Consider the following 20,488-nt stretch of genomic DNA (forward strand, 5'->3'; position numbering starts at 1 on the left):
AATAATTAAATAGAAAAAAATTGAGAAATTAAAAATAAGGGAATAACTGAACTTCAAAACTAAAATACAAGACTTTGCGTAAAAAATATGCAAAATAGTAGATAATAGTTAAAGATTAAAATCAAAGAGTTGTAACAACTGAGTTAATAAAATAATTCATAATTTGTTTACTGCATAAAGTAGATAAATATTTCAGTGAACTTTAATCAAACAAAAATGCAGTCAAAAAATTTAGAGTATTCGTCCACTACATCATTTTGGTCGGATGCAGTATTTACGTAAACGTATTCTGGACATTTTATTACATTTCGAAAGTCGCAGTTCCAGCCTATTTAAATACCTTAATTCAAATTTTTCTTGGCATCCTCATGCGCTTCATAAATACGTTAAAACTCGAATGTTGCAATGACATGTGCAATTCTCCTTTCATTTCATATCTAAACATCATGCAAGCTTCTTTTTCTTACTTTTTAACATCCCAAATAACCACAGTTTCGACACTGGCGTCCGCATCTGTTTTCTTCAAATTCTGTAAATCGGACACTCGAAACTGTCACACAGTTGTTAATTCAAATAAATAGAGTAAGAGAAGCAGGTGGACGTTTTTTGATTGAATGAAGTTTAACATTTGCCAGGCGCAAGTTTCATTTCATAAAAGCACAATGCGACTCCTTAGCAGCTTAGTTAGCGCGCGAAGCGCATCCTCGAAACATTGAAAAAATAAATAACTACGTTTGTGGCAATAAAATTTACTAGTGTATTTAATTTTCCCCGAGTAAAGAGAGACGCAAAAAATTACGGAGGCCGTTCAGGTGAGTGCCGTGTTTTGGGTCATTTTTTAAAATTGTTGGACGTCAATAGTTTATTTACGGAGTAAACTGTTTCGACATATCGTGAATTATTGGCACGGAGTATCGCTAAACTTCTCATTTTTAGAATCATCTTTCAGTGTAGTGTTTTTTCGTCAATTGAAACATTCTTACTGTAATGAGGTGTTTAAATATTTACAAGCGAACGTTTAGAGTGTTATTGACGGAATATTCTTACAAAATCGTGTGTAAATGCCCAGCCACATAATTGCTTCAATTAGCTCGGACGTACTAATAAGACCCGAACATTTTATTCCAGAATAAAATTTTATTGTAGAAAATTTCCTTATTTGAATGAAATTCGACATCAGACGCGAGCATAAAACACGAAAGAGGAGACATGTGCAAAATGGTAATGACAGCTCTTCCAAAACGTTCACTTCAATCAACTCTTAAAAAAATAATAATTGAGTAGCGCGTTTTTTAGTGCTAAATATCCCGTCTGGGTTACATTTGAACGACTTTATTACATTTTTCTATTTGTTGTGCTTGGAATATTATATTTATCGGCAGGAAAAATGAAGAAAAGTTCGTTACAGTGGAGGTAAACAGTTATCGACATGTTGCCAAAAACCATCTCAGCGACTAACTAAACTTTGATCTTGAGCAAAAATTGAAATAAATTATTACAAAGCAGCCAATTATTGCCCCCATCATGTAAAATTTTCCTTCCACCAATTCTGACACCTTGTTAACGGGCCATTGAACCGTTTATTTCCAATCATATGAAAAAATGGAGCAGCTCCAAATTTCCGTTGTGTTTATTTATTTTATAAAGTGACATATCTCGAAGGTATTTTATCTTAACTAAAGAAAACTGAGAAAATATTTCGTAACACTTATTGTTATTGCAAAATTTTTGTAAACTTATATTTGAGTCAAGTGTTTTGTGATGGTTTTTTCAATTAACGGTTAAATTATCAATTAGTTAGTAATCTAGTTTTAGAATTTAATTTGGGCTTTGGCGCATATTTGGTGGTTGAGGGAATTTCCTCAAAGGTTCTCAGACAAGAAAATTCCTAGCTTTGTTCACAGTTTTTAATATCACAGATATGAGCTTTCGTAGCCTTGCTAACAAACAGGTTTAGGTGACTATTATTTTTTTGCGTGTAAAGATGCAAAAATTAAAATGCGATTTAAATTAAAGGAGAAATTGTGTGGCGGCAGCTGCAGAAAAATGCTGATAAGGCCACTCTTAAAACATTGATTTTAGTGTACAAAAGTTTCTCTACAATAGAACCAAATGATAAAGTCTTTTCGTATTCTTTTATCTCAGCTGGAAAGAGCAAAGAAAATATAATGGGAAATATTGTTTTACTTGAATGTTTTGGTTACTTGCATTTAATTTGATCTTTTGGTGTGACTTGATAACATAAAATAATGAAAATATAATAGAAATTAAAACTTCTTGTAGACGAAATTCTTCAAAGGATTTCAAAGAAAAAAAACCAATCTTTGTTCACTATTTTCAACATAAGAACATGAACGTAAAATAGTAGACCACGAGTTTAAATAAACATTGAGCTTCAGAAAATCACAAAAAATAAAAAAGAAAAGAAAAGAAAAATTGAACCAAAAGTTCGCTTCCGACAAAACTTGCAGTATCTGTAGAAAAATGCTGATTGATAAGAAACTCTTCAAACATCGATTTTGCTTTGCGAATGTTTCAAGAATGGAAACATGACTAAATAAAGAGTTTAACGCGTGTTTATTGTGTTTAAAACGGTGCAATTTTTCACTGCTGCCAATTAGGAAAAATCCTTTCGTCGGCGAACCCAACTATTGTTTCCAGTTAATGAAAATTCCGATCCAGAACAAAAAGCCGAGTTGATCGAACATTGCGTTAATGCATGTCGAAGGTGTGTCTTGCTAACTAAACATAAATTCCATTAATTTAATCCCTTCCATTAATTTAATCAAACGAAAAACTAAAAATAATCTCCCCTACTGTTGTTTATCATAAAATCTAGGTAAAACCGGCCGAATCAGCATCGTATTGTAATTGATTATCTTATCACGATAATCAAATATTGAGAGGCGTGATAGGGTTCAGTAACTTTCCGGCGGAGTTAATTGGAGTGCCCTTAGGTTAAATAATCGCTGATTTTTATTAAGTGACGTCTTAGATTATTTATGTTGTTTGTCTTTCAGCTACTTTTTTATTAACAATATATTGCAACAACGTTTGTGGCCCTTTTAAGCAACAATTGTTTCGCAAAGTCGATAACATCTTATCTCTGCAGAAAGTATTGCAAAACTTCGATTTTTACACCAGGAGTTTAAAACGAGACGCGATAGGTTTTGGTCAATATTTGCCCGGTTTACACAAATATCGCACAGTGTTGTTGAAGAGTTCTATTTGCGCTAATAATTGCACTAATTTTCTGCCCGAGGCAACGGGTGAGAGGCTGAAACAATTTTTAAATCGCTCCAAATCGGCTGCTTGTTTGAGATTTCCATTACAAGTGAGAATTGGACTAACAATGGTAAATTTTAAATTTGCGGGCTTTCTTTACTTTGTAATAATTACACTAAACTGAAGAACAACAGAAAACAACCTTGTTGAATTATGTAACGAACGGCATGAACTTGTTATTAAATTCGTTTAATTGTATTGTAAACGCGCGATATTTACCAAGATCGTATATAAAATCCGAAAACAATGTTTGGGAAAATAAGATTTGTGATTTGCTCTCGGAAACACTTATTTACATATTCATGAAATTACCACCAAAGTGATAACAGGACTTATTTCAAATTTTTGCTCTGTTTGCGCTAAATGTTTAAAAGGCAAAGACAAGGAAACTCTATTAATAAATTTGTTAAACTGTCCCAGACTTCAAAGACGCTTAAGGTGCACAAAGAAAGGCGTTTTGTTTAAATTAAAGCGCGTCACGAGAATGCAAATTGAAAATCTAATAAAAACCTGAACTAACAAAAGTTGACATGTTGTTTAGACGCAAAACTCAAGCATTGAAACGTTACTTTGCAAATTTCTAAATTTAAATGATAAAAAGTTAATATTAACTAATTAGCAGGGCAGTAAGCAGCCTATTTGCGTATTGATGGCCAATTTCACACTAGAATTGCCATTCAATTGTCATAATAACATAATAAACCACTTTTTATCTAAATAAATAGTAATAAATAAGTAACATTTTTTATTTTTATTTAGTCTCAGGTGATGTGTGAGGAAAAACCTTAACTGCTTCCAGTGTTAAATCACTGTTATTAGGCAAACAAATTAAAATACCAAATTATAGCAAACCACCTGACCTCTAAATAACAAAAAAATTAAATAAAATTAACCCAAATAATACAACAAACAGCTTTAAATTTCCAGTGCCAATACAATACAATATTAGGAATTAATTTCTGTGTATTAAACCCCGCATCTCAAGTCGTGTCAAAACAGTTTAATTCGATTTATTTCGTGCAGTTGCTCTAATTGCTTTTTTACTTTTAAGCGGATTACGTTAGTAAAAAATAGAACGGACGCTTAATTAAGTAACACGAGTAAAAAAGTTTAATTGAATCGTCTCCCGATTTGTTCCAGATCATGATCTTTTGCATGTTCATGATTTGGCTTGTGAGTGCGGTCGAAGGAAGCGATATGTTGCACAAGTTGCCCGAAGAGACGGCTTTTGTTTCGAAAGTGGAGCCCCATGAGACGAAACCTTGCACTTGCGAGTGCTACAACACCACCGAAAATTTCCAAATCGACGTTGAATGCACCTGCTCAGGCAAGGAACTGCAGCACATCCCCGATTTTCTCAACAAAACTCTAACTAAACTCGTGATCACCGATTCGGATATCAAGAGGATTAGGAAGGACGAGCTGAAACCGTACAGGGACACCCTCAAGGACGTGTAAGTAGGGCTTAGGGCCCGAACTTTTTCGCAAATCCTCAAAAAGCCGAAAATATTCTATCGGAAATACACAGTGGAAGTGGGCTAAAAACAACCAATAAGTTTTTCTACTTAAAAGCGAAATAAATCTAACAATAAGACCGACATAATTATTTGGCTTGTTCTATAGATTTTACCCAAAACTGCTCAAGACAGAAAATTGCCTATTTTGTGGACTATTCTCCTCACTGTGCACGTTATAAAAATAAAACGTGCGATATTTTCCGATTTATCAAAGAAAACGGTCTATTATTTACCCTCTTGGTGGCAAAACGCAGTGGCTAGATTGAAAATAAATATTTAAGGCAAATAAAGCGCATTGTTAGTGGCCCTAACCTGGAGCGATAAGCTTTTCTGATTAGATTTTGTGGACACAGTGGGAAAAATATTTGTTTTTTCGCAAAATTCGGTGCCTTCATTACGTTAGTTAAAACTTTGCGTTCCTATCGGATTGAATGTCAATAATTATCGCCAGTTAGGGTCCAGGCGATTTTTTCCAAAAGCACTGCCTGGTTTTTTCGTAATAATTATTGTTCTCTGCGGCTCATAATTATTGAATATTATGGCTTTAATTTAATAATTTCATTGTTTAGCCGCTTTCGAACACGTTTCCATGGAACTTACTAATCAAGAGAAATTCATTAAAGCTGATCAAAATTCAGAATTCGGTTGCGGTTGAAATATCGCAATGTCTTGAGCGGTGGTTGGAAAAATCAATACGAATATTGATTCTAGTTAGAGCAAATGAAAAAGTTTACATTTTATACCTCGTGTAAATTACAATGTCACATGCATAAGCCATTTGGAGTGGAAACCGGAATAAATTTGCTTAATTAAAAGCAAGTATTGTTAATCAAATTGTCACTAAAGCCGTTCGGCTCCAAATCCAAATTGTCACATCACGTTGCAATTATTTTGAGGCTGAGAAAATTTATTCTTACTACAGGTAAGAAAATAAAATAAAGAAACGACTTCCAAGCGCTAACGATATTTATCTAGCACCTGGATAACTCAACTTTTATTCCCAACGCGAGAATATAGGTACAATTTGTTGCTAAATAAAAAATAGACGAGTTTTTCCCCCTGATGTTGCCTGTGCTTTAATTAACAAAGCTTACAAATAATCTAAAATAAACCAAAGTAAATTGATTAACTAAGATGTTCTAACAATGTTCTAACAATAATAATTAATAATAATTTTAGATGTACGTATAAAAAAATAATTAAAATTAAAAAAACTAATTGCTTGATAAATGACTTGAGATATATTTTAACAGAGAGTTAATAAAACCTGAACATATTATTTTAAAGTTAAAATACGTAGAAAATATTTGTCACTGATTAGAAAATCAAAAAAAAAATTACGACATGTTTCTATCTAATTTAGAGGTCTTCAAATATTACATACAGGTTAAAAAAAATCAAAAGGGGGCAAAAGTAAGACCCTGAAAAGACAGCCTCCAAGTCAAAACGAAATATTTTTTCAACAATAAAATACTATCACTTTTGAATTTTGTGAGAATTCATATTTTAAAATAAAAAAAATTAGGCGATTTATTGTTTCCCTGTAATCGCAACGTACCAAATTTTTTTATGCTGAATTTTTCAGCTTTACTAAGCTGCTTACCGGGAGTTTAAACGACCTATTTTTAAATTTCAATCTTCTAATGATGTTTCTCTCTTATAAATAAGCTTGAAATAAAGCTCGCTGCTGAAAAAATGTTGAAAGTACTCAGAAGACTAATTATTTTTTAACAAAGGATCAATAAAAATTGTCATTATTTCCAATAATTTTGATTTATTAATTAGATTTGTTTTTAAATATTTATCCTTTTCTTATTAGTGTCGATGTTTATTTTTCTGCTAAAATAGTATTCATTTCATTACGAACATTAACCCTAATAATAATAACTCAGTATTTATCACGATATAAAATTATAATACAAATTCACAGTTTTTAGTTTTTGTAATTAAAACGTTTAAACTGTTGGCAGATTTATTGTTTGATCGGTGAATAATGTGGCCGAAAAACCATTTCCATTTCACATTGTTAAAATTTTCAAAGTACATAAAGTACGTAACATCGTAAACAAATCATTTTAATTGCAACAACTGATTATTTTTTTCCACTGAGAAATTAGAAATTCTTCAGGCGCACATTGTAGAAACAATTAAAATCCGCGGAAAATGCCGCTTTCCTACAATAATCTCGGTTTACGTAATTTAATTATATTTAATTGCAACAACTATTCACTGGTTTACATTAAATCCTGTTTGAAATAATAAATCAAAAAGCCCGATTTGTTCACTAACCCTTGTCCAAAGCACAAAGCTTTTTATTGACCTTACTGACAAACACCAGCCACTTTTATTTGTCCTGATTGAGAAGCAAATCCACTTTCTACCCAAATTCCGCATTCTATGATACCCTGGAAAATTGCGTGAAAGTTTGGAGCGCGCCTTGAATTCGTAAGAAACTGTATTGTTTTTCTCTAATCCGGCTAATTTCGAGGCGACAGGACCAAAATGTTAATGTGAGTCGTGGAGAGAGTGTCAATATGTCTAAATAATCGGCTTAGAGTCTGAGAAGCCACATCTGCAGCATCTTAATCACCGAATTAACTTCCGACACGGGAAAAAATCAATTACCATTTTTATGACTTCTCGACTGACAAAATTGTGTTTGCAGGACTTTGGGCAACCTGCCCTACTTGCGGGTCATCGAAGACGGCACCTTTGCTGACATTCCGAATTTGCGAACTTTGTAAAACCCGGAAAAATTAAATTTCCACTTGTAAAAGCTTGCTTTCAGGTACATATCACACGCTCCCCAGCTCAAGTTCCTCGATGGCCTACTAATGGGTGTTACTTCAAAGAAATTCTACTCCTTGTAAGTGCGGTCTAAGAACTCAATTAAAACTGCCTTAAATGCATTAATGGTGGATGCGCCGGGTTAGACAAAATCCACGACAAAGCCTTGACCCGGCGGTTTAATTTCATTTTTTATGTGCAATTAACGCGCTGAATGCGTCTAATTTTATTGAGTGGCTCGGAACAAACACCGAAACGAGCCATCGATCACATTTCAGAAAATTGCGGTGTTTTCGTTTTATTTCGATATTTGGGTTACTGACACTTTTCGCGAACTGCTCTGACAGTTATTTATTTTTGCAGGAGGATAGTGCAGACTGGCCTGGCCGAAGTGCCAGATCTATCATACCTTCCGCCTGAAAATGTCATGCATTTGCTGTAAGTATTGAATGTGCATGGTTGTTTACGAACCGACTGTAAAAATGTTTACCGCGGCAATGCTCTCGAGACTCGGCTCGGAAATAATTTCGGTCTAACCTGCCACGTTTGTTTTATTTTTTGCGCAATGCCTTGTTTAATGTCAAACATAAACTAATCTAAAAATCGTTTCATTCGGTCACAATTGAACCTCCAAGGAGCTGGCAATTTTAATAAATTTATTAATCTGTAAGAAAGTGATTCTTCTCTATTTATTTTCATCAAAGCAGCGAAAGGGTCCCATTTTCTGGCCCATTTCTCTCGTAATATCACAAGAAATATGGGCGCTGCACGTGCGCGCCCTTTGAGCCGCACAGCTCCAGCAGATTAGCTAAAGGCAACAACAATTTTAAACCATTTCGGAACAAGGGAGGCTTTTTTGATATATTGCATGATTTCTGTCTGAGATTATTTGGTCGGAAGTTCTCGTAGCTCGCGGATGATTTATTTCATTATTCCTGTCTGCAGTACATGTTACAAAGTTAGGAACAAATACATTAGATGCCTTCCTGTCAAACAAACTTTGACAATTATGGAGCTTTTTTTCAGCGACTTGGATTTGAACAAAATTGACAAACTTAAAGCAAACTCTGTGAAAATACAAGCCGAGCAAGTGTAAGTGCCATTTCGGTTTAAAATTCGGTTTAATTTGGCCTTTTCAGGACGCTGAACTACAACGAAATCACGGTTGTGGAGGACCTAGCGTTCAATGGCTCACAAATAGGCAAGTTGTAAGTACTGAAAAATAGATACGTCCCAGTTTCACTAATTACACACCTGACGATCAATTAGTCAACACAATTAACGCCTTGTTTGAGGTACAAGATGACAAATTGCGTCAAATAATATTTACCGAAATAAATTATTACGCTTGGGTTGAGTGCAAAATTGGTGGATGCGCCGGTTCTCGAAATTTGTTTTTATTGTAATCTCTCTGAGTGAGCTTTTTATAGATTTATTAATTAATTTAAAACGGGTTTTGATGGAACAAGTCGTCAGTTGAGCTGTGCAGAATCCTCAATCAGAACACAAACGGAAAATCACGTTTCATTATGGAATCGATAAACTGCAATCCGTGTAACTGATTTCACAATTAACAATGAGTCACATTTCTTTGCGCTTTAAATTAACACATTGGAGGTTTTTTATTTTTTGTGGAAAATAGAAATGTGAAACTTTGTCGTGTTTTGCATCGACAAATATGCCGTTTGAAGCGGAAGAAATAACGATGATATTTTTCCACAAGGACAAACGTTTCGAACGCTGCAACTATTATTGTGATCGTAATCAGACACTGAATACTTCTTTGAACCGCATTCAAATTCGAAACAATTTTCCTTGGATTAATTATTCTGAAATGTTGTAGGAATCTTGGCGGCAACAAAAGACTGAAAAAACTGGAGCCCAACGCCTTCAAAGGCCTCCAGAGTTTGCGAGAATTGTAAGTGAGTTGTCGCTTTATTTGGGGGCTCTTCCCTGAGGCCGAAGGTCCCCAAATGACCGAAATTCCGCGTATCATTTTTAAACGGCAGCAGTTTGTTGGTTATAGAGACTTGTCCAGTACGTCCATTGAGAATCTTCCCGTCGTCGGATTGGGAGAGATCGAGACGCTCCGTATCGAAGATACGCCTTCGATGAAAGTAATTCCAAGCATTTACGATTTGGAGGTAAGATTTTATTACGTCGGAGTCATCAATCTCATTGCTTCCATTCAGAATTTGAAAGTGGCTAAATTGACGCATCCTTTTCATTGTTGCGCATTCAAATATCCCGAACAGCATAATCCCGAGAGACATGCACAATATGAGGAGACGACGAAAAGGGCCTGTAAGGAGTCGACAGTGGCTGTTGACACGGGACAGCCGGATGGGGGAAATAAAAGGACGAAACGTTGGTTTCAGGACGACTACGACCCCAGTCTGTAAGTTATAAAATTTACGACTGGTACATATCGACGAGTTTAAGTTTATTGGGCGGAGGCGGTTGAGGAATTCGAAAGATTCGCATCAGACGAATTGAATGGCACGAAATAATAATTCCAAGGCAGTTTTTTTAAGTAGAAATTTCGTATTTTTCAATTCAAACATTGTAATAAATATTTAAAGAAAATTTGAATACAAATTAAATACGAAAACTAATGCATTATGTTAACACATAAAAAATTATTACCATTATTATATTTGAGGTTCATGGCCATAAATTTGATGATTGCTAGCGATTTTACTGGAAGTGGTCAAAGGATTAATTATTATCCTTATGTCCTGATTTATAGCAAAATTACGTTTCATCTTGAGAGAGAAATCACTCAATGACCCTGAAACCCTATACCAATATTTTCGACTTAAATAACATCAAAGGTATTATAAATATTGTAAAATGGAATATGAGTCTGTTGGGAGAATTTTTACTGTATTTTAAAAACTTATAATCATACAGAAATCAGCTGCTATTAAATGTTACATTATATTTTTCCCGATGCATCTGATTTTATTAAAAAAATTCTACGTTTTAAATTTTATGTAATAACAGTTAATTAACTCTGACAAAAAACATTCTGCAGCTTTTAATAAATAAATTTTGTCGATTGTTTCCTCTAACATGAAATCACGGAAAAAATAGTATACCTAATAATGTAATTTTTGCTCTGATACAATTTAATCTGCTTGTTGGTAATAATATAAACTGGACATAATATTCAACTTTTTGCACTCAATGGGCTATAACAGTTAAAATAATTAACGTACGCACGAAAAATAAAAAAAATATTATTTTTGACTTAACATATATTGCGTAAAATATGTAAAATATTGTCACTTTTTATCCAATTTAATAAGTTTAAAGTTTAATTAAAGATTTGCACAACATTGATACATATCGCGGAGTTCAGGTTAGTTATTACTTGTTATTGTTCAATATTTTGTAACAAAAATTATGTTTTGAAAAGAGATTTCGTTAAATTTATTAACTAGACCCCGGCGCCTCCACCATATTTTACAAGGAAATATTTACAAATATACACAAAATTGTATATTTTCAAAGAGTTTTATTTACCAAAAAAAAAAATGAATCAATAAAAGTAAACACGATCACAAGAAATTTGGTGTATTTTTTGCAAAATAATAGCGTTTATAGCTATAAACATTATGGTAAAACTTTTGAAAATGGAAAAATATAACAGCTTTTGATATGTTTGGGCGAATTTTTGAAATATTTTTGATGTAATTTTTTTAAATAATTGCATTTTTGGCCAAAAAACTGCTGAAGTTCAAAAGAGATTTCGTTAAATTTATTAACCAGACCCCGGCGCCTCCACCATATTTCACAGGGTAATTTTTACAAATATACACAAAATTTTATATTTTCAAAGACTTTTATTTAAAAAAAATGGATCATTAAAAGTCAATACGATCACAAGGAATCTGGTGTATTTTTTGCAAAATAATAGCATTTATAGCTATAAACATTATGGTAAAACTTTTGAAAATGGAAAAAATATAACAACATTTTTGATTGTTTGCGTGAGTTTTTGGAATATTATTGATGTAATTTTTCTAAATAATAGCATTTTTGGACGAAAAACTGCTGAAGTTCAAAAGAGATTTCGTTAAATTTATTAACTAGACCCCGGCGCCTCCACCATATTTCACAGGGTAATTTTTACAAATATACACAAAATTGTATATTTTCAACGACTTTTATTTTTCAAAAAAAAATGTATTATTAAAAGTAAATACGATCACAAGAAATCTGGTGTATTTTTTGCAAAATAATAGCATTTATAGCTATAAAAATTATGGTAAAACTTTTGAAAATGGAAAAAATATAACAACATTTTTGATTGTTTGCGTGAGTTTTTGGAATATTTTTGATCAAAATTTTCTAAATAATTGCATTTGTTCTCGAAAATTAAAACAATATTTTTCCTACCTTATACTATTAAATTTAGTGTACTTATTAAATTGATTTAGTATTCAATATTTATATAAAAACATTTTTTATGGTCTCAGATAAATAATCGATGCAAATAAGCAAAAATTTTTCGAATCTAAAAGTGCTAATAATATTTTAAATCTGGGCTAATTCGAGTTATAGAAAATAGGAGAAAAATTCTAGAAATGCTAAAAATATCTAATTTTTTTAAATCTCACAAATTTAGGACACGTTTTTTTGCTTAAAACTCAAAAAACACTATTTTTTCCCACCCAAAGCAACGTCCTCGGCTACGAGCACATCGGCTCTCGCCCCCTGCCCCCCAAAGACTGGACCCCCAACCTGGACCACTTCAAAGGCCACCCCAACAAAAGCGACCACTCCCACCTAAACCCTCTCCGAGGCCGCACCATCGACCATGAGGAAGCCCGTCCTCTGGACTACGAAGAAGACTTCGGAACTTTCCACGCGAAATCGGCCGAAATCCCCCAACAGCACAAAGTTTACGCCGTTTGTGGCAACCTAGCCATGATGAGGTAAACGATAATAATTAAGCTAAGCTGTTATTTTTATCCGTGTTTCAATCCCAGATTAAGTAACCTAAAGCGCTAAAAATGTTTCAGGACCCCTTCGGTCAAATGCTACCCCGAAGCCAACGCCCTCAATCCTTGCGAAGACATCATGGGCTTCTCCTGGCTCCGAATTTCCGTGTGGTTTGTGGTGGTGTTGGCGGTTGTGGGCAATTTGGCCGTGATTGTGGTCGTGCTGTTCAGTGGGGGCGAACTGACCGTTAATAGATTTCTAATGTGTAATTTGGCGTTCGCTGATTTTTGCATGGGCTTGTATCTGCTTCTAATCGCAAGCATGGATCTGCACTCAGTCGGGACGTATTTCAATTTCGCCTTCGATTGGCAATACGGTAAGTTTTTATCGCAATTGCCACTTTATTAACAGTGCGATGCGTTTAATTGACGCAAATAAAACCCAAATTGCCCGACTGATTAAATATGCGGATCAAAGGCAATGCCCATAATGAAATTTCGCTACCTTTCATCACTTTATCATTATACAATTAAATTTCGGCCCGATTATCCAATTAACAAATTGTTAGCCTGGTCTAGAATGACTACTTTTCATTGTCTCCACTTATGCTAACTTCGAAACAAAATTAAATTACAAGTTAAGATGCGCAATAAAAACTATTTTACTATTAAAATTACGACTCTCGGGACATTTGCTCTATTATGTAATAAAACTTCCTGAATTTTTCGAATAATTATACAGTAAGTGAATTTTAAGAGTCTTCAATTTAATTTATTTGCGTCCCGAAAGTATCTCGGAAATGAGGAAATTCAGAGTCTTTATAATAAATTAAAGATCGTATTTGGCCCCCGGCTTGAGCGCAATATTCGCAATAAAGTCCAAAAGAATAAAATTAATGAGTTCGGTTGTTTGGAAATTTATTCGTTTGAAGTGAAATGACTACATATGTGTGTCGGAGTGTTGCAAAATTAAATTAGCTCGTATTTAAAATTATTTCTCTAAATCCTCAGTCAAACATGAAACTGGGAAAAATTAAAGTATCTGCCAAAGTTGCGCGACTCCCAGCTTGGTGCTAAACAAAGTTATAAAAAGGACTCATTCGTAATAAATGATGCAGCAAGCGTAGATACATTCTTGTTGTGTGTGCTTTATCTTAACAAAGTTAAATAACATTTAATCTCTTGTACAAAAAGCTAATGTCCTGAATATAAAGTGAATTCATTAAAATAGCACCAGTGATCTAAAAATATTGTAATTTATGTCGACTCACATTGTTCTGTGTGCACAGCAAAATGAAAAGCATAATTGAATCCGCGTTGTTTTTGTAGAAAAAATGCGTTAATTTCGAACACGCAAAATTCGATGAAATAATAAAAAGCGGGTTAATTGGCACCACAATTTAACGTTTTAGCGTTCAGCACATATCAAAATAAAACACGAACAATCAAATATTTATACTGTGTATCTGTAAAACTAAAAATACTCCCCTTGATTGGAGTTAATTAATTATAGCAGAAATTTGAAATTTTGGAAAAATATTGTTTTAATTGATTGATGGCTAAACAAAGCCATAAATGATGTGGAAAAGCTAAGAGCCCCAAATAATGCAAAAACCGTGTTTTTCATTAAGAGACAAATTGATTCATTTTTATTACGAGGAGTAAAACACAAACAAATTTGAAAATACCTACCAAATTAGTAGTGGGAGATATTATTTATTTGCTTAGAAAGAATTCTTTCCGCTCAGTAAATAATTATTAGTAAATGTCTTTGGATAAAAATCTACTTTAGTTTTTGTAATACACACTTGAATGTAGTTCTTAGGGCAATAAGTAAACGGAAAAATCTTAAATTTACTTTTTCATTTAGCCGTGCTCTATTTTAATACAAATGTAATATAAATACGCGTATTTTCGTTCGAAAATAGCAGCGCTATTCAGGTTTTGATCTCAACAAAGTCAATATATTGCGTTGAAACTCTTCGCGTCTTCGCTGAACCTATTTTAGAAATTGCCTAAACATAAGCAAATCCACTTAGCTTTCCCATCTTTCATTTTTCATTTCACACACAAAAGAGATTTTTGCTTCGGCACTTTTCAATCAAAATACTCGTAAATAAATCACGTCACTCCTTTTTATCCCAAACGCCTCAAATCAAAAAGTGATCACATACATTAGTTCAAATGTAGGTCATTCAAGTGCTACGAAAGCAAAAACAATTAATTAGATTTTTTTATTAAAATATCATTTCACTCGGGTCAGGTTTCCGCTGCAGACTTGCAGACAGTTATAATATTTTCAGTTGCTATTTGGAAATTATATCCTAATTGTTTTTGCAATTAAAAAAATTAATTGCCTAACCATTTTTTTCAGAATTTTTTTGAACAAATAATTTGGATTATTCCAAGTTAGTGCATTATAAAGTTAATTATAATTAATCATTATTATTTGGAAAAAATAAACCCGTGTAAAAAATTTTCACTATCAATTTTTTTCGATTCTATTTACCCGCATCCCTTAACTGGGATTTCAAGAGCCACAAAGCACTTTTAGTTCATATGTGGGTCAGTTTTTCAGCCATTAGGTGTTTTTTCCTTCACTTTGCGGCGGCAAAAACACTAATTAACAGCGTTTTCATTAAAATATCATTTCAGGTTTCGGTTGCAAACTCGCAGGTTTCCTCACAGTTTTCTCGTGCCACCTCTCAATTTTCACTCTGACCATTATAACCCTTGAACGTTGGTTTGCCATTACATACGCCATCCACTTAACTCGTCGCATTCGTCTGGGGGCTGCCGCCAAAACGATGCTCGGAGGTTGGATGTACTCAATTCTCGTGGCATCACTGCCTTTGGTCGGAGTCAGCAATTACAGCAGCACGAGGTGAGCACTTTAATGAAACTCCCTTATGAAGAATTATTGGTAGAAGAGCACACAATTAAGTTAGATCCGTAATTGGAAACACAAGTCAATAAAATAAAAAGATACTTAAAGTAAAACTTATAGATTATTGAAATTACAGTCCGAAGAATTATACAATTCATAAGTCTTTATTAAGCTTGGTTTAATTGGCTTTGAATGTTTTCACACCCCTGAGGAGTGTTTAAATTAGCACTTTAATTAAAATTGTAATAAGTTAATAACTATTTGTTTGTTTCCAGCATTTGCCTCCCGATGGAGGTGAACCGAGTGGCCGATAGGGCCTATCTCTACTCCATAATCCTAGTGAATGCAATAGCTTTCGCCCTAATAGCGTTCTGCTACGCTCAGATTTACCTGAGCTTGGGTCAAGAAACGCGCCACGAGATGGCCATTGCGAAAAAATTCGCCTTGTTGGTGTTCACTGATTTTGCGACATGGGCCCCCATTTCGTTTTTCAGCGTTACGGCCCTGGCGGGCTACCCACTGATCGGGGTGACGAAAAGCAAGATTTTGTTGGTGTTTTTCTACCCGATTAATTCGTGTGCCAATCCGTACCTGTACGCTATAATGACGGCGCAGTACAGAAAGGACTTCTTTATTCTCTTGTCGAGGTAAGGACTTAATTCTCGTTTTGCTAGTTTGTTGAAGCTTCGAGAAGCGATGCTGCTTCAGAGAATGAATAAAATTTCTTTTAGAGGCAAGAATGTTGATTGATCAAGCGTAGTCGCAATTTTGTTTGTAATCGATAGCTCTTTGGCGAAATTTTAAGACTGGGCTTGATAAAAGCATTTTTTGCTTTTGATTAAACCGCAACGGAAGTAAATTCTCCCGATGTTCCGTCTGACCTCTTTCTAGTTTAAACTTATTTTCGCTCTTCTAATTTTCAAACGGAAAAATTGCAAAAAAGGGTTAGGTGTATCTATCTTTGGCAATTATAATTCAATCGCTTGATATTAAAAATTACGACACGTTTGGTAAAAATAAATTATCATTAATTTTTTTGTTGAATAAAATTTTCCTCTAACTACCCTACCTAACTTTATGCACAAATTTTAAATTTTTTAAATCTCGTGAAAAGCTGCTATATTACGTAGAATGAGCCGCTGAAATTCACTGGAATTAACCGATTTGCTCTATGACTTTTAGTTTTCGAGTTATGAATTTTTTTAGTGTAAAAGTTTAATCGCCTCTGTAGCCGGAACCGTTGCCTAGAGCGGCTCCGGGTTTAGACGAAAAAATAGAGAATTTCAAGCGTTCTCAAACGATTTTTTGTTTGTTGCTCTAAGTCTTACAGTTTTTGAAAAAATCACAAAAAAAGGTTGGCATTTTCACTTTTTTTCAATTTTTAACCGCCGATCATGACTAAACTATTGGAGTTAGAGAAAAACGGATAAATCGAGGAGAACCGGAATAAAGAACTCTACAAATTAGCATAGGATTTAAGTCGATATCTCGCAAAAAAATTTCAATTTTGAAACGCCGATTACGGCCAAACTAATAGAGCTAGGAGAAAACCGTTTTTTCCATCGTAAATAGCACATCAAAATCTACAAGATAGGATCGTTTTATTTGATTTTGAGACACTTTTAAAATTGGCCATTTTTAAGGGGGGTGGGGGTGTTAACTTTTTTTATTTTCTCAATTACTACTAAATTATTCCAAAAAGTGGAACTATTTTGATCTATACCTATGCAAAATGATCCGGGGAATCGATTGGCATCAAGAAAATTGACAAATTCTAAACAGTTTTTATGTTATGAATTTTTTTAAATTTTACCTATTTTTCCTTTTATTTGAAATTTTCTCGAAAACTATGAAACAAAGAATAATAATCTTTTTTGAAAAAGATAGATTATTAAAAGAGCTTTCCAACGATGGTACACTTCATATGGTTATCTCGAATAGTTCCGGAATTATTGCTTAATAAATGTTCCGAGTACCAGGAATCGACCAAAATCGCGACAAAAATTGGAAAATTCAAAACTCTAAAAATCGAACGAATTTTTTTTTGTATTTTTAACAACTCGAGAGGGTTGTAAAGGCATATAGAAGTTCTTAAAACTATGCTAGAAGGAGTTAAAAAAATTTTTTTTTTCATTTTTATGAAGGTAAGTGCCTTGACCATTAAAAACTTAAGCAAAAAAATCAAATTTTTAAATCACGTGAAAAGCTGATCTAACACGTACAATGAGCCGCAAAATTCACTGGAACAAACCGTTTTGCTCCAGGACTTTTAGTTTTTATACAATAAGTAATTATAAAAATTGAGCATTTTTTCGTGACTTATTTATTCGTATTCCATTTTAGAAAATTATTAATTTTTTTATTTGAAAATTTCTCACTATTTTTATCTCTTTTGTAGTTCGATATTTTAATCTCTACGAAAATTTGTGTAATAATCGCTACTTTAAGAAAGTAGGTTGGTGTAAAAAATATTGCCCAGTGATTATTGATCAGATCTGATTCAGAATGGACAGCACTGTGTGAGAGTATTTTTCGCAAAATCTAATTTAATTTTTTTCAGATGCGGCTTGTGCAAAAAGAAAGCACAGAAATACACCCTCACCACATCAAATAACTCACACCCAATTCCGCTCCTGCAGCGATCGAACGGCCAGTGCCAGATAATCAAAGCGAATCATATTGACGACACATTGATATAATGTCATTTGTGTTCTGTGATGCAACATGAACAATTGACTTTTTTACGACTACGTCGCAGCTACTAGTCTAGGTACAAATACGACATTCCTATTCCTGCAATTTTAGGCTCAATAGTGTTTCTACGAATAGGGTAGACAATAACTGATATTTTGTACAGCTCTAGACATTTTTATATTTATTTTGTAAATAAATAAGTCTATCATTTCACTCTCTTTCACACCCGACCCTTTCCAGCCTTGGCACCGAAATCTGACCCTTCGAAATGTTTTTTATCCTTCGTACACACATACCTTGACTCGTGAAAGTTTTATATAAGCGCATAATTAACTATTACCACATTCCCACTTCCACTCCGATTTTGTTGGCAAGAAAAAACGCCCAAAACGGCCAAAATTCGCAAAAATGCCCCAACCAACCAAGTAAATAAGCCAAGAGCCGCAGCAGAGGCCAGGCCGGGCATTGGCACCAACCTGTTGCGTGTCGCAACTGTTGAAAAAATCGGGTCATTTGACCAAATCTCAGCCAAACAGCACAAAACCTCCTCGACTGTACCGAGCCAGTGCATTATTTTGATCACTGTAAGAAAATGGGTCAAAACACATTTCTAATGTTGAAGTTTGCATTTGCTTAGCAAGGTCAGTCGTTTGGGTTCTTTGAACGTGTCGGACGAGCCGGTCTAGAAAGCAGATTTTTTCACTGCTTTCCGTTAGATTTATCAAAGAAATTGAAACCAGTGCCCATGGACGTCCACCAGCTCAGAATGCTCGTAACCGAAAACCCGGTCTTCCGCAGCTACATGTTCTACACGGCCATATTAACCTTAAAGATGATGTTTATGTCGCTCCTCACCATCAGACAAAGAGTCATGCATAACGTAAGTAGGTACTTTGGTCGGGGCTTAATTAGAGCACACTTAATGGGCAATTGTAGTCGTTTGTGAGCGAGGAGGACGCCATGTATTTGAAAGGGATGGTTTCGCGCACTAACGAGCACGTCGAAAGGGTGCGCAGGTAACTTAAGCGGGCTGACTTTACTTAAATCACAGTCGCTTGCTTCCAGGGGGCACCGAAACGACATGGAGAACATCTACCTGTTCTTCGTCATCGGCTTTGCCTACACTTGGACCGACCCTAGCCCCTTTTTCGCCAATCTTTTGTTCTTCATTTTCACCGTTTCCCGACTTATCCACACTTGCGTTTACACGGTTGTGATAATGCCTCAGCCAATCAGAGGCCGCGCCTGGCTGGTGGGCTTCCTCGTCACTGGCTACATGGCCATAAGGACGCTCCTCCACTTTTGTTAATAAGTAGTTGTACAAAAAAAATTCTTTATTTGGTAGGTTTTGTAAAAATTGTTGAATTGTTAATAAATCCCAGTTGGTATTTGGTGTTTCATTTACATAGCGCGGAAGCCCCGTAAGGACGTCCGAAACGACAAGGTTGAACAACAAAATCGTTTGAAAACTGACTTTTCTTGAAACCACTTGCAGTATACCTTCATCCCGGCGCTGGTCAAGAAGTGTGGTGAAAGTGTCTTGTGCAAGATGGTCAACACGACGAGCTCAGCGGGGCCCCCCGACTCGGTTTTAACGCTCAACAACCCCGCGTTCGGCGTGTACCTGATCAGCGCCTGTTTGCTCGTCCTGAAAATGATGGGCATGTCGCTGCTCACCATTTACAACAGGTTCAAATACAAGGTAAGTCCAGAAATTCGATTCGTGCAACTTGCAAAAAACGCAACCGGTTCACACGATTACAAAACAGAATGCGCAATAGTTTTAATTGGAAAAACACGTTCGTTTTAGGCGTTTATTTGCCCCGAAGACGCCAAATGGTTACAAGGACAGGTCGTAAGCAACGACACGGTGGAACGCGTGAGGAGAGCGCATCAGAACGATTTGGAAAATATTCCCATTTTTTTGGCGGCCGCTTTTGCCTATCTTTGGACGCAGCCACCGGCCTGGCTGGCCTGGGTGCTGTATCTTGGGTTCACCATACTCAGGGCCCTTCATACCATCGTCTATACCTTGATAGTGCTGCCGCAACCCACAAGGGCGCTCCTGTGGGTCGCTGGGTATCTGCTCACGGGGTACATGGCTGTGCATGCTGCCTTGCATGTTTTTATTTATTTAATTATGTAAATTTTTGTTAATGTAGTTTTAATAGAACCTGAAGCAGTCACATTACGTATAAATATCTTTTAAGTAGTCAAGTTTAATGTAAACAGTTTCAATGAATAAATGTGTATTATCTTTCGTTGGCGTTTTATTAACACTACAAAAATAAAATTTACCTCTAATTATAAATACGCAAAACCTTGATTATCTGAAACAATGAATTTTGCCAAACACAGAGGCAGCCCCT

The 20,488-nt window shown here is 34.8% G+C and overlaps 3 protein-coding genes across 6 annotated transcripts; all 3 read left to right on the plus strand.

Annotated features, from left to right (window-relative positions):
• Positions 1-654: 654 nt before the first annotated feature.
• LOC657350 (follicle-stimulating hormone receptor) lies at positions 655-18,330 on the plus strand. Of its 3 annotated transcripts, none has more exons than XM_015981415.2 (15): positions 655-812; positions 4,426-4,739; positions 7,468-7,542; positions 7,591-7,668; positions 7,953-8,027; positions 8,616-8,681; positions 8,729-8,797; positions 9,433-9,507; positions 9,616-9,733; positions 9,782-9,987; positions 12,275-12,532; positions 12,620-12,915; positions 15,194-15,422; positions 15,701-16,072; positions 17,986-18,330. In XM_015981415.2, exons 2-15 carry the CDS (start codon positions 4,429-4,431, stop codon positions 18,122-18,124), a joined length of 2,367 nt encoding a protein of 788 aa, XP_015836901.1. In that variant the 5' UTR covers positions 655-812; positions 4,426-4,428; the 3' UTR covers positions 18,125-18,330. The 3 variants fall into 3 exon arrangements, with proteins under 3 accessions (XP_015836901.1, XP_008195486.1, XP_015836903.1); XM_008197264.3 differs by lacking the exon at positions 655-812 and adding an exon at positions 2,951-3,355; XM_015981417.2 differs by lacking the exons at positions 655-812; positions 9,433-9,507; positions 9,616-9,733; positions 9,782-9,987 and adding an exon at positions 2,951-3,355.
• Positions 18,331-18,539: 209 nt separating this feature from the next.
• Positions 18,540-19,507, plus strand: LOC103313605 (microsomal glutathione S-transferase 1). Its single transcript, XM_015981420.2, has 4 exons — positions 18,540-18,703; positions 18,757-18,999; positions 19,056-19,135; positions 19,185-19,507. The coding sequence occupies exons 2-4, from the start codon at positions 18,865-18,867 to the stop codon at positions 19,426-19,428; spliced, it is 459 nt and encodes a 152-aa protein (XP_015836906.1). The 5' UTR covers positions 18,540-18,703; positions 18,757-18,864; the 3' UTR covers positions 19,429-19,507.
• LOC107397416 (microsomal glutathione S-transferase 1) lies at positions 19,446-20,379 on the plus strand. Of its 2 annotated transcripts, XM_064355683.1 has the most exons (3): positions 19,446-19,563; positions 19,615-19,821; positions 19,930-20,379. In XM_064355683.1, the coding sequence occupies exons 2-3, from the start codon at positions 19,669-19,671 to the stop codon at positions 20,263-20,265; spliced, it is 489 nt and encodes a 162-aa protein (XP_064211753.1). In that variant the 5' UTR covers positions 19,446-19,563; positions 19,615-19,668; the 3' UTR covers positions 20,266-20,379. The 2 variants fall into 2 exon arrangements, with proteins under 2 accessions (XP_064211753.1, XP_015836904.1); XM_015981418.2 differs by lacking the exon at positions 19,446-19,563 and having other exon boundaries at positions 19,585-19,821.
• Positions 20,380-20,488: the final 109 nt, after the last annotated feature.

The sequence above is a fragment of the Tribolium castaneum genome, chromosome 3 (assembly GCF_031307605.1).
Source record: "Tribolium castaneum strain GA2 chromosome 3, icTriCast1.1, whole genome shotgun sequence".
Taxonomy (NCBI): Eukaryota; Metazoa; Arthropoda; class Insecta; order Coleoptera; family Tenebrionidae; genus Tribolium; species Tribolium castaneum.

Excerpts from the sequence above, each read along its gene's own strand:
- LOC107397416 (XM_064355683.1), top strand. The coding sequence starts at position 19,669 with ATGGTCAACACGACGAGCTCAGCGGGGCCCCCCGACTCGGTTTTAACG. Across the intron at positions 19,822-19,929 it reads ACAACAGGTTCAAATACAAG|GCGTTTATTTGCCCCGAAGA; the intron begins GTAAGTCCAGAA and ends CGTTCGTTTTAG.
- LOC657350 (XM_008197264.3), top strand. Across the intron at positions 7,543-7,590 it reads ATTCCGAATTTGCGAACTTT|GTACATATCACACGCTCCCC; the intron begins GTAAAACCCGGA and ends GCTTGCTTTCAG. Across the intron at positions 12,916-15,193 it reads CGCCTTCGATTGGCAATACG|GTTTCGGTTGCAAACTCGCA; the intron begins GTAAGTTTTTAT and ends ATATCATTTCAG.
- LOC103313605 (XM_015981420.2), top strand. The coding sequence starts at position 18,865 with ATGGACGTCCACCAGCTCAGAATGCTCGTAACCGAAAACCCGGTCTTC. Across the intron at positions 19,000-19,055 it reads GACAAAGAGTCATGCATAAC|TCGTTTGTGAGCGAGGAGGA; the intron begins GTAAGTAGGTAC and ends GGGCAATTGTAG. Across the intron at positions 19,136-19,184 it reads CACGTCGAAAGGGTGCGCAG|GGGGCACCGAAACGACATGG; the intron begins GTAACTTAAGCG and ends GCTTGCTTCCAG.